The sequence below is a fragment of the Halichoerus grypus genome, chromosome 5 (genome assembly GCF_964656455.1).
Source record: "Halichoerus grypus chromosome 5, mHalGry1.hap1.1, whole genome shotgun sequence".
Taxonomy (NCBI): domain Eukaryota; kingdom Metazoa; phylum Chordata; class Mammalia; order Carnivora; family Phocidae; genus Halichoerus; species Halichoerus grypus.
This window is the reverse complement of record NC_135716.1, coordinates 146,197,129-146,209,062: the sequence shown is the minus strand read 5'-3', so window position 1 is coordinate 146,209,062 and position 11,934 is coordinate 146,197,129. Positions and strand designations below refer to the sequence as shown.

The window sequence follows — 11,934 nt, the reverse complement described above, 5'->3', positions numbered from 1 at the left end:
TGTTTTAGTAATTAATTTTTATTGCATTTTACAAAAATTAGGTTTGAGATCAGAGAAAAAAAAGTCTTTTAGCACAGGTAGTTTGAGAAGAACTAAGGAGAGTTTGACCTCAGTTAAAAGTCAAATGGCTCATGCCTACTAAAGGAAAGGAAGGCAGAATATAGGAGCAGAATTACAGGCAGAGCAGTTAGAGGTAGGCTGGAAGTCATGGTGGCTGTGGATGTTCTCTCTCAATCTCTCTCTCTCTCTCTTTTTTTTTTTTTTGCTTCATTTTCTCAGTGAATTAGTAGCAAAATCATCAGTTAAGTGAGGATGAGGGAGGAAGGTCTGACAGTCATCTAGTACAGTGGGACAGTGTGTGGAACTGGAGAAATGTAGCTAAGCGTTAGAGGCTTATTTGAGGAAAATAGATTATCAGATTTAAAGAGAGCCGAATCAGAATCAGTATGATTCTGAATTTTTCTCCACTCTCCTCCGTTTTGCTGCAGGTTTAGGATTAGAGTTTAATCAGGTGAGCACAAGGAAAGGAGAGCAGGACTGGAGAAATGAAGGCTAATACCTAGGAATGATTTTCATGATGGACGACAGAATCTAAACTCAAGGACGTTCAAGGACGGAAGTGAGGATAAAAGGGCCATGTAAGGAATAGTGAAAAGGTGGTAGGATCAGTGGATTTTGAGTCTTGGAGGAGTTGAAGTTTTGGATTTGGGTATTAGAGGAAGAGAGCTAGAAATGAAGGGGGGTGTGATGGGAGAGTTGGATGAATAAAATTGAGATTATACAGGGTTACAATCATTGGTAATGAGATCTAAAGTAAGAGCATGGAAATGAGAGGCTGAGGCAAGGGTGATCCCTAGTGGAGAGGAGAACCTGAGATGTGAGAGCATTGAAAGAATTACCTAAGAGAACGGAAATCACTAAGAATTACGACAATGGTAACGAATGACAATGAACCGGAAACGCAAGGGCTTATAGATTACTGAAACGAGTGAGTGCTCCAATCTCCTGTTATGACGTAATATCTAAAGCTCTTATTTTTAGAGGGAAGCTACGATTTGAGGGGGTGTGGCTCCTTTAAGGGCCTGGCAAGTGGGCAGAACCCAGAGGTCAGGCGCGCGGTAGCGACTCCTCGACTGAGTCTGCGCAGTGAGGACGGAGGCGGGACCAAACTCAGCTCGCCAGTGGGGGGCGGGGCCTCGCGGGGGCGGAGTCTTGCGCTCCGGCTCGGGCTGCGGCTGCGGCTGCGGCTGCTGCACTTCCAGCTTTTTAGGGAAGGAGGCCGAGGCCTGGGCCAAGCCCGGAGCCGCCGCTTCCCGGAGCCTCCTGGAGCCACCGCGCCGGCTCAGCCTGGGGGCGGGCTCAGGCCCGGCCCGCCGCCGAACCCAGGACAGAGGCTGCACGCCCGAGGACCAGGCCGGCGCAGCCATGGTGAGAGAACGAGGCCTGCCTGAGCCTTAGCCGCACGCCACCCTAGCCCCCGCGGCCTGCCCCTCCCTAGCTCTGGTGCCCCCTTCTGCCCCCTGCCTTTACCTCACCCCCTTGCTACTGTCCCCTTCGGCGCCCCCGCTTCTCCTTCCCCCTGTTCCCCGTCCACCTGCTGGGGTGACATCCCCCCCCAGCGCTCTCCTTCCCGGTGACACCCTTTTTATCACCCCCAGTGACAGCTTCTTTCGCGTTCCCCGTTGCCGCCCCCTCGTCCTTTAACCCGACCTTCTACCATTTTGCTTTTTTATCTCTTTTGGGATCTCTGTTCCTCTCTTCTTCCTCCCTATTTTTCGCTCCTGCTCTTTGCTCTCGCTTCTTACACCCTTTCATTATTTTATCTCCACTGCCCCCTCCTCTCCGTATCCTTTCTCCCCTTCGTCCTCTACCAGCCACATTTCCTCTCCCCCTTAATCGGATGCCGTTTCTCCCCCGCACTCACAGCTGTCCCCATTTCCTTCTAAGGCTTCAGGGGTCTGTGCAGGAACAATTTGAGGGCAATTGCTTCCCAGGAACAGTGGGGCGGGCAGATAGGGATTTGTAAGCTTTCTTCTTTTTCTTTTTTGTAGAGGGGAAGGGGGAGATGGGAAGTATTGGCGAGAGCCTGACGCCTTATTGCCTAGTGTTATTGCAAAACCTGGGTGATAGTGTGTTTTGGAGTGAAGCATGGGGTGACGGCCAGCATCCGTCCTATGACCTTTTGAGATATTTAGCCTTTGACAAATAATTAAACATGTTTTGAAACGTTTTTTTTTTTTTAATTTTTTATTTTGAGCGTCTTTTAATGTGGAGGTACGTACAGCTTGGGAAATTTAAAAATATTTATTTGCAAGCTTAACTATTACTCAGAACAAACGGTTTGTTTTTTGTTTGGAGGCAGAGACCAGGGCATCTGAAGACTGAAAATCAGGTTGGCAGTCAGATTGTGCCAGTCTCTTTAATACCTTCTAATACCATCGTTTGTTTCGCTCTCTCTGCCTTTAGTTGAGAGACCCTTATATTTGCAAATTTTCTCCTTCCTGTTTCAAAATAAGTTGAGGCTTCAGTTGGTTTTTCATTGAGTTGGGTTACACATGGTTTGCAGTACATTTAATAAACACATTGCTGATCATATCAGCAATCTAAATTTTGGTCTGTGGGAGGAATGATATTATAGTCAAAACTAAGTCCTGGTAATCATGTTCTAGGAGGTTAGTCAGTTTTTGTTTTTACCCTATTCATTTTTTAGGGAAGTGGTTTATTATAAAATCATTTAATCTGTGAACTTTCTCTTAACTGACTGCATTTTTAGGTGGTTCTTCTGTGTCTGCCTCCACAACAACCCTTCACATACACAATCCATCACACTACCTTTGTGTGGTAACCTGTATCTCCCCCTGAAATGTGGGGTTTTTCTAGGCAGCAGTTGTGCCTACTTATTCCTTTTATTCCTAGTGCCCAGGCCATATCCATGCTTGAATGATTCACTTTGTGCTCTCATTTTCCTATCTGACAAGTATGATCTTAAACTGAAATTTGAGACAACTAGAGGACTACATAGAAAGAGTGAGTTGGAGAATTTTATTTTTGGTGCAAAAAATAAATTTAGTAAGATGCGATGATCTCTTTAGAATAAAGTAAGCTGTCCTGCCTAAGACACCAAATTTATAGGTTTTTGGAAGCATTGGTTCTCCCACTGAGAATGAATGTATGAGTACAGAGGGAGAAGATTTAAACTCTTTCTGGGTATTTAGGATCCAAAGGTGTCATTTGTGCTGGGCCCGAAAGATGAATGTGGTTTATATAGATCATTTTGGGAAGGCAAAGAATGCTTTGTTGTGAATGAGAGTAGAAAGTAATTAGGATGTATTGTAGGTAGCAGATTACCTTTATTTAGCATGGAGAGATGAGGAAATGAGGATGTATAGTAGGAAATGTGACTAGGAAGATATATTAGGCATGACTATAATTTCGACTTTGCCCGCAACTAACTTGATTTTCTTTACTTGTTAAAACAAATAAATAAAACCTTTAAAAACAAAAACAAAAAAACCCCCACATACATGCAGAGTTAAGAGGGTATGTCTGGGAGAAGTGAAGAGAAGGCAAAATATTAGCTTATTATGAGCTGAGAATTACCTGTGAGGCTGCTCTTTTTTATTTCCTTATGCAATATATGTAGTAGGCACTCAGTAAATAGAGTTAAACATTATTATAAAGCTTTGCATTTTATATTTTTCAAAATTTTCATTGTTGTGTTTTGAATAGTTAAGATGTCTAAAACAAGGGTTCTCAGACTTTACCATAAATCAGAATCAGCTGGAGGGTTTGTGCCACCACTTCCTGCGTTTGATTTATTAGGTTGGAGTAGGGCCTGATAGTTGCATTTCTTTCTTTTTTTTTTTTTTTAAGATTTTATTTATTTATTTAACAGAGAGAGACACAGCGAGAGAGAGGGAACACAAGCAGGGGGAGTGGGAGAGGGAGAAGCAGATTCCGCACTGAGCAGGGAACCTGATGCGGGGCTTGATCCCAGGACCCTGGGACCATGACCTGAGCTGAAGGCAGATGCTTAGCCGACTGAGCCACCCAGGCACCCCAGTTTGCATTTCTAACAAGTACTCATGTCATACTGATGTTCTCTGTTCTGTGACCAACACTTTGAGAACCACAGGTTTAAGATGTAGTTCTTACTTTTTATTCTTGTTTTTTTTTTTTTTTTTTTTTTGAGTGCCATTGACTGTGTTGGCACTGGGGATATTACAAATAATACAGATATGATCCCTGCCTTTTTGTATATTGTATGTGTGGACAGTCTAGACATCAAGCAAAAAGACTAATTTTTTTTTTTTTAAAGATTTTATTTATTTATTTGAGACAGAGAGAATGAGAGAGAGAGAGCACATGAGAGGGGGGAGGGTCAGAGGGAGAAGCAGGCTCGCCACCGAGCAGGGAGCCCGATGCGGGACTCGATCCAGGGACTCCAGGATCATGACCTGAGCCGAAGGCAGCCGCCCAACCAACTGAGCCACCCAGGCGCCCCAAAAAGACTAATTTTAAATGCAAAGCGTGCAAAGAAAGGAAAAGTTGTAGGATCATGGTATGGGATAGTCACAGCTGGCTTCTCAGGATTTTGCTTTTAGGAAGAAAACTGAAAGATTAAATTATAGGAGTTGTATTGTGGAAAACCGATAAGAAGAATGGCACAGTGAATGACCTGTGGTGGTACCTCTTTTGCCTGCTTAACTCTGCATATCCTGGAGTTCTCAGAAAACTCAGGGAAACCTCATCTGCCTTGCTTACCCCTCAGAAAGACCCCTAAGTCACACCCCCTCTATTACGTAGCCCTCTTTCATAGAATGCCTATCAATTGTAATTATAATGAGAAGCAGTCATACGTGCTAAAAAGAAATAAATCAGGGTAAAATATAAAGTGACATTGTATAGTTAACCCTTGAACATTGCCAGGGTTAGGGGCATCAACCCCTGTGCAGTCAAAAATCCCAGTATAACTTTTACCTCCCCAGAAACTTAACTACTAATAGCCTACTGTTGACTGGAAGCCTTACCAGTGACACAGTCAATTAATGCATACTTTGTATGTTGTATGTATTATAAACTGTATTCTTATAAGATAGAGAAAAAGTGTTACTAAGAAAATCATAAGGAAGAGAAAATACATTTACAGTACCATACTGTAAAAAAATCTGTGTATTAGTGGACCCACACAATTTAGACCTGTGCTGTTTAAGGGTCAAAGGTATATGAGTCTATGGCAACTATTTTAGATAGTATGGTTAGGCTAATATTTATTGAACATGGTTGTGTATTTTAAATGCTGTTTTAAGTGCTTTATACATTTTATCTCATTTAATCCTCATAGTAACCCAATGAGAAAAATACTAGCTCTGTGAATGTAATACCATGTTTGTTTGGCTCACCATTGTATCTTTAACACTTACATAGTACCTGGTGCATTGTAAGTGCTCAATAAATATTTGTTAAATGAATAAATGACTGGGGATGATCAGAAAGTCAGGGAGGCATTGTTGAGAAAGGGACATTTGAATTGGGGGTTTTAACAAGTGGGGGTTTATTGGATAAGAGTTTGGGAAGGAAGGCCATTCTTGGCAAAGGGACCAGCTTGAGCATAAAAACTGGGACCGAAGCAGGCATGATGTATTCTGGGAAATGGGTGGCTCTAGTATTGAGGGTTCAGGAGAAGATGAGACTGGGTGAGCCTAGGGTCAGATCATGGAGGACCTTGAGTCATAGGCTTAGGAGTTTTGGCCTCACTGTAAAGACTGAGAGTACCTTGTTTTTGTGTGTGAAGGAATATCATAATTAAGAGATTTTGGAGGTTATCACTCTAAATCAATATGAAATATGTTTTGGTGTGGGAAGAGCTATTGCACTAGTCTAGCTGAAAATAAGTGTGTGAACTTTCACCCTAGGCTTGTTTTGGTGGTGGTGATTTAAACTAGAAGAAGGAGAATATAAGGAAATAAAATACAAAGTTAGAGTGGTGCCAGAGTACACCACTTTTTGGCGAAGTGAATTTTCCATAGAGGCATTACTATGGAGTTGTAGAAGAAGCACAGAATCACTAATAGCTTTGCAATTTTGCTCACTGAGCCTCAGTTCTCACATATGTTGCTGTTAGGGATTTATGAGAATATTAAAGTAAATTTACTATACCAAAGTCCTTTATTTACAAATAGTAGGTCTCCCAAAGGTCATATATTAGGTCATGTAAAAAGAATCAGCACTTCCCATTCTCATTTGTTTTTTTTAAATAGATTTTGTGTGGTATAAGGAATAATTTTAAGTAAAATATACTCTTTTTAAATTACTTATGTAGTTCACTTAATAATAAACAAAATACATTAAAACAAATTTCAGCCTTTTCCTTTTTAACAAATGACACATTAACATAAGATAAAGCATTATTTGTCATATTTTCCAATGAGTATATATTACAATGTAGATTGAAACTTACTATGTTTATGGCATCAAAATAGATAAGAACTGACTTTTTAACCTTAAATTTGGAATTGTTGCATTTTTGTACTTAAAAAAAATCAAAACGTTTTTATAATTGTTCTGTTTTATTTCTAAATGACAAAAGGAGTGGTTTCATGCTGCTACTTGCAAGCCTGTCTCCACAAATAAAATATTGGAAGTACAGATAGTTCATTTCCAATAAATGAAAAGTCAAATTGGATATAACTATCACCGCATTTGTTGTTTTTTTGTTTTGTTTTTAAGTTTTTATTTTAATTCCAGTTAGTTAACATATAGTGTTAGGTTAGTTTTAGGTGTACAGTATAGTAATTCAGCAGTTCCCATGTATCACCTTGTGCTCATCACACCAAGTACACTCCTTTTTTTTAAGATTTTATTTATTTATTTGACAGAGAGAGACAGTGAGAGAGGGAACACACATAGTGGGAGTGAGAGAGGGAACATAAGCAGGAGGAGTGGGAGAGGGAGAAGCAGGCTTCCTGCTGAGCAGGATGCCTGATGCGGGGCTCAATCCCAGGACCCTGGGATCATGACCTGAGCCGAAGGCAGACACTTAACGACTGAGCCACCCAGGTGCCCCCAAGTGTACTCCTTAATTTCCATCACCTATTTAACCCATACCCCCATCCCCTCCCCTCTGGTAACCATCAGATTGTTCTTTATAATTAAAAGTCTGTTTCTTGCTTTGACTCTCTCTCTCTCGTTTTTTTCCTTTGCTTTTTTGTTCCTTAAATTTCACATGAGTGAAATCATTTGGTATTCGTCTTTCTCTGTCTGACTTATTTCAATTAGCATTATACTCTCTAGCTACATCATGTCGTTGTAAATGGCAAGATTTCATTCTTTTTTATGGCTAAATAGTATTCCATTTTGTGTGTGTGTGTGTGTGTGTGTGTGTGTGTGTGTGTGTGTATGTGTGCATGCATGCATATATATCACATCTTTTTTTTTTTTTTTAAGATTTTATTTATTTATTTGAGAGAGAGAATGAGAGACAGAGAGCACGAGAGGGAAGAGGGTCAGAGGGAGAAGCAGACCCTCCGCTGAGCAGGGAGCCCGATGTGGGACTCGATCCCGGGACTCCAGGATCATGACCTGAGCCGAAGGCAGTCGCTTAACCAACTGAGCCACCCAGGCGCCCTATATCACATCTTCTTTATCCATTCATCAATTGATGGACACTTGGGTTGCTTCCATGTCTTGGCTATTGTAAATAATGCTGCTATAAATGTAGGGGTGCATGTATCCCTTTGAATTAGTGTTTTTGTGTTCTTTGGGTAAATACCCAGTAGTGTGATAGCTGGATCACAGGATAGTTCTTTTTTTTTTTTTTTTAAAGATTTTATTTATTTATTTGACAGAGAGAGACACAGTGAGAGAGGGAACACAAGCAGGGGGAGTGGGAGAGGGAGAAGCAGGCTTCCCGCAGAGCAGGGAGCCCGATCTAGGGCTCGATCCCAGGACCCTGGGATCATGACCTGAGCCGAAGGCAGATGCTTAATGACTGAGCCACCCAGGCGCCCCAGGATAGTTCTATTTTTAACTTTTAAAATGATACTGCACTTTTTTTTTTTAAAGAATTTATTTATTTATTTGAGAGAGAGAGACACAGCAAGAGAGGGAACACAAGCAGGGGGAGTGGGAGAGGGAGAAGCAGGCTTCCTGCTGAGCCAGGAGCCCTGTGTGGGGCTCAATCCCAGGACCCTGGGATCATGACCTGAGCCGAAGGCAGACGCTTAATGACTGAGCCACCTAGGTGCCCCAATACTGCGCTCTTAATTTAACAGCATTGAAAATAGTGTATATTTCAAAATTTTATTGTATACAGAGCATACTTGCTATGTGTGTGAATTTGTGGACTCTACCATACTTAAGGAGCCTGAAGTTTGGGTCCCACTAGTTTATAGCAGTCTTATAGGGTTGCTAGGGCCACACAGGTTGTACTGCACAACTCAGGTGGCAACCATATATGTGGACAGCAACGGGTCTACAAAGCTCTGTATCCTATGTACTTGACAGTGTCTAGCACATAGTTGGGGCTCAGCAAATAGTTGCTAAGTGAATGTGTTTTGCATAGTATACTAGGACCCTTATTTGGTCTTTTAATCTAATGATCTAATCATTTTATGAGAAGAGTCTTTGCATTTATGCTTAGTAATACTGAGCACACCTTAAGAGTTTTTTGTGCCTCTAAGTTTTGCTTACACTGTTCCTTTTGTCTAGAATGCTGTCTCCCTTCCTGACTTTTTGACTATTAAACCTTCAATATCCCCTTAAGGCCTATCTCCTTTGCGAAGCCTTCAGTTACCCCCAGGCAGCCTTGGGTTACTCCTTTCTATATGCCTCTCCTGTGCTTGGCATTGTTAGTTAAGGAAGATGGCTGTCTCTCCAGTTTGTGAGCTCTCTGAGGACAAAGACAGGACTGTGTTTTTTCAACTTCATGTTTTAAGCACTTAGCATAATGCCTGAGACATAGTAAGTAGGTAAATATTTGTTTAGTGTGTGCACTTTGTAGAGAATATGATAAGGTAATGTTAACTGAGATGTGAGTTACGAAAGACAGAAAAAAAGGATGAATACTCTGTGCAGGTCCCCTGAGGGGAAAAAGAGGTTTGGTGGGCAAGAAATGTTGGATCAGATAGTTTTTCTCTTACTAGCCCAAGTGTTACTTTTGACCTGGGATATATGGATGTTTCTGTCTAGAAGAGTTCAGCACGGGGTGGCTCAGTCCATTAAGCGTCTGCCTTTGGCTCAGGTCATGATTCCAGGGTCCTGGGATCAAGCCCCACATTGGGCTCCCTGCTCTGCAGAGAGCCTGCTTCTCCCTCTCCCTCTGCCTGCCACTGCCGCTCTGCCTACTTGTGCTTTCTCTCTATCTCTCTGTCAAATAAATAAATAAAATCTTAAAAAAAAACAAACAGTTCAGCAGGAAGAGTTGGGGAGGAAGCCAAATGATTTCACGATGAATTGCTAAGCAATGTCTTTTTGTACAAACACTTTCAAATTATTTGTCTATAATTTGTGGAGATGTCCTTCCAGAGAATAGAATATTTAAACACAGATAGTAAAGAATGAGTTACTTGTAAATCTAGAGGGGTGGTTAATTATTTAAACATTTTGTTAGCTCTGTATAAAGATCTTCTGTTTTTTTTCTTTCTTTTTTCCTATCTCTAGTTCTCCCTTGTACAAACATTTTTCTTAGCTCTCCAGCATCTTAATGCCTGTACAATGTCATATTCTCCTTTTCTAAGGACATTTTTAAAGTTTGAATGTTCTTGGTTATATAATATCAGTTTTTTTTCTTTTCATAGAACTTGTAACCTTTGGCAAATCATTTCACCTCTCTATGCCTCTATTTAAAAATCTCTAAAATGAAAAAGTTGTATTAAATCTTCTCTATGATCTCTTCCACCTCTTAAGATTCTAGAAAGTTAAAGGTTAAGTTATTATAGTAGATACATTCTATTAGCTATAGTCCTGTGGGATCAGGGCACTTGAGCTCTTACCTCCATGAATATATTACCCAACTTTTCACACCAAAAAATTTTGGTTATGTTAATATTTGTGTAGTATTTTAGTATTTTAAAGTCATTTTTCATATACACATCCATTTATTCTTCATCACCATTTTGTGAAGTAGTCAAGATAGAAGTTTAGCATCAGGGGCGCCTGGGTGGCTCAGTCATTAAGCGTCTGCCTTTGGCTCGGGTCATGATCCCAGGGTCCTGGGATTGAGCCCCGTGGGGCTCCCTGCTCAGCAGGAAGCCTGCTTCTCTCTCTCCCGCTCCTCCTGCTTGTGTTCCCTCTCTTGCTGTCTGTCTCTGTCAAATAAATAAATAAAATCTTAAAAAAAAAAAAAAAAAGTTTAGCATCAATTTTACAAATAAGAAAACTGAGAATTTATTTTCCTAAGATCACACAGCTAGTAAGTAGCAGAGCCAGCACTGACTGCAAGCCCAGTGTTCTTTCCATTATTAACCTGGCTTCTCTGTTTATTATATTTCAAAACTCATGCTAGTAGTTAAGAGAAAAATAATGCTGAAGTATCTCTTTGAGTTCACGAATCCTATGATCTGTTCATATGCTCAGTGATTACTGACCTGAATTTTTGTTTTGTTTCTTAGATTGTTTTATTATATGAGTTAAGGTGGAAAGTAAGGGGATTTATTTACCTTTCCAGGCCTTGATCTTTTTTTAGATAGAACTCTAGCTCCTTGCCCTTTAGCATATAGCTGTTGGTCACACTGGCCAGGCCTTGAAGACATGCAAGAAACTTGCCTTACCTGCGTTTTTATCTGGCATCTAGGGATCTTTAAGGAGTAGTTGATGGTTTTTAAAAAAGAAAAATAAGTGCCCATAGTCCATTCCAAATAGTTTGATATATCTGTACGCTTGAACACAATATATCTGTGCCCTTGGCGTTACCTTCTTGCCTTCTTCCTCATTTGTAAAATGATTGGGTTTGGGGAAGAAGATGAAGGATTTAGATCATATCTAAGGTTATCTTAGATGTTTATTGCTAGAAGTCTGACTTGGTTGAATTAGCAGTAGAAAATAAAAACAAAAACAAAAAAAAACAAAAAGCCAAAACTAATAAACTAAGAAGAGATTTCCCATGGAGTACTACTAAAATGAGGAGTCAAAGATTGTCCAATATCTGAAGTTTCTTATACCCATGAACTCATGACACTTGTCTGCCTTTCATTCCCACACTTTAATTTCAGTGCTAGACTTAGGATATTTCTCTATTGTCAGATAGTCTTTTTATCTAGGGGCAAAAGTATTTTTTTTTTTAATTTTTTAAAAGATTTTATTTATTTATTCGACAGAGAGAGAGACAGCGAGAGAGAGGGAACACAAGCAGGGGGAGTGGGAGAGGGAGAAGCAGGCTTCCTGCCGAGCAGGGAGCCTGATGCGGGGCTCGATCCCAGGACCCTGGGATCATGACCTGAGTCCAAGGCAGCTGCTTAACGACTGAGCCACCCAGGCGTAGGGGCAAAAGTATTTTAAATAAACCTAGCAATAAATTTGTGCCTGACTGTTCATTTGTTTTTTCAATAAACATTTAGTGCGCACCATGTAGTAGGCATTATTTTAGGCTCTGGGAATACAGCAGTGAACAAAACACAGTTTTGTTCTATAGAGTTTTTATTCTATAGTAATAGGTAGTATTTACTGAGCAGTTAATATATCAGTCACTGTTCTGTGTGTCTTGCACTTAGAATTTATTTAATTCTGACAATAATCCTATGATGTAAATACTGTTATTGTCTGTATTTTACAGATCATAAAACTGAGGTGCAGGGAGATTAGGTACTTTGCCTAAAATTATATCATTTTCTAAGTGGTAGAACTGGCACTTTAAACTAGGCAGGCTGACTCCCAAACCACCACTTTTCAGAACAGTATTACACAATCCTCCAGAGAGATGTCAATAAACTACTTTTA

The 11,934-nt window shown here is 40.5% G+C and overlaps 1 protein-coding gene across 2 annotated transcripts in view; it reads left to right on the top strand.

The window, feature by feature from the left end:
- The first annotated feature begins 1,185 nt into the window (after positions 1 to 1,185).
- The window catches only part of ZYG11B (zyg-11 family member B, cell cycle regulator), a 71,801-nt gene continuing 61,052 nt past the window's right edge, over positions 1,186 to 11,934 (top strand). Inside the window, exon 1 of one of the 2 annotated variants that reach the window (XM_036101406.2) lies at positions 1,186 to 1,428. In XM_036101406.2, the coding sequence (XP_035957299.1) occupies positions 1,426 to 1,428 (3 nt within the window). In that variant the 5' untranslated portion in view covers positions 1,186 to 1,425. The remainder of the gene's footprint in view (positions 1,429 to 11,934) is intronic. The other variant, XM_036101405.2, reaches the window with a different exon arrangement.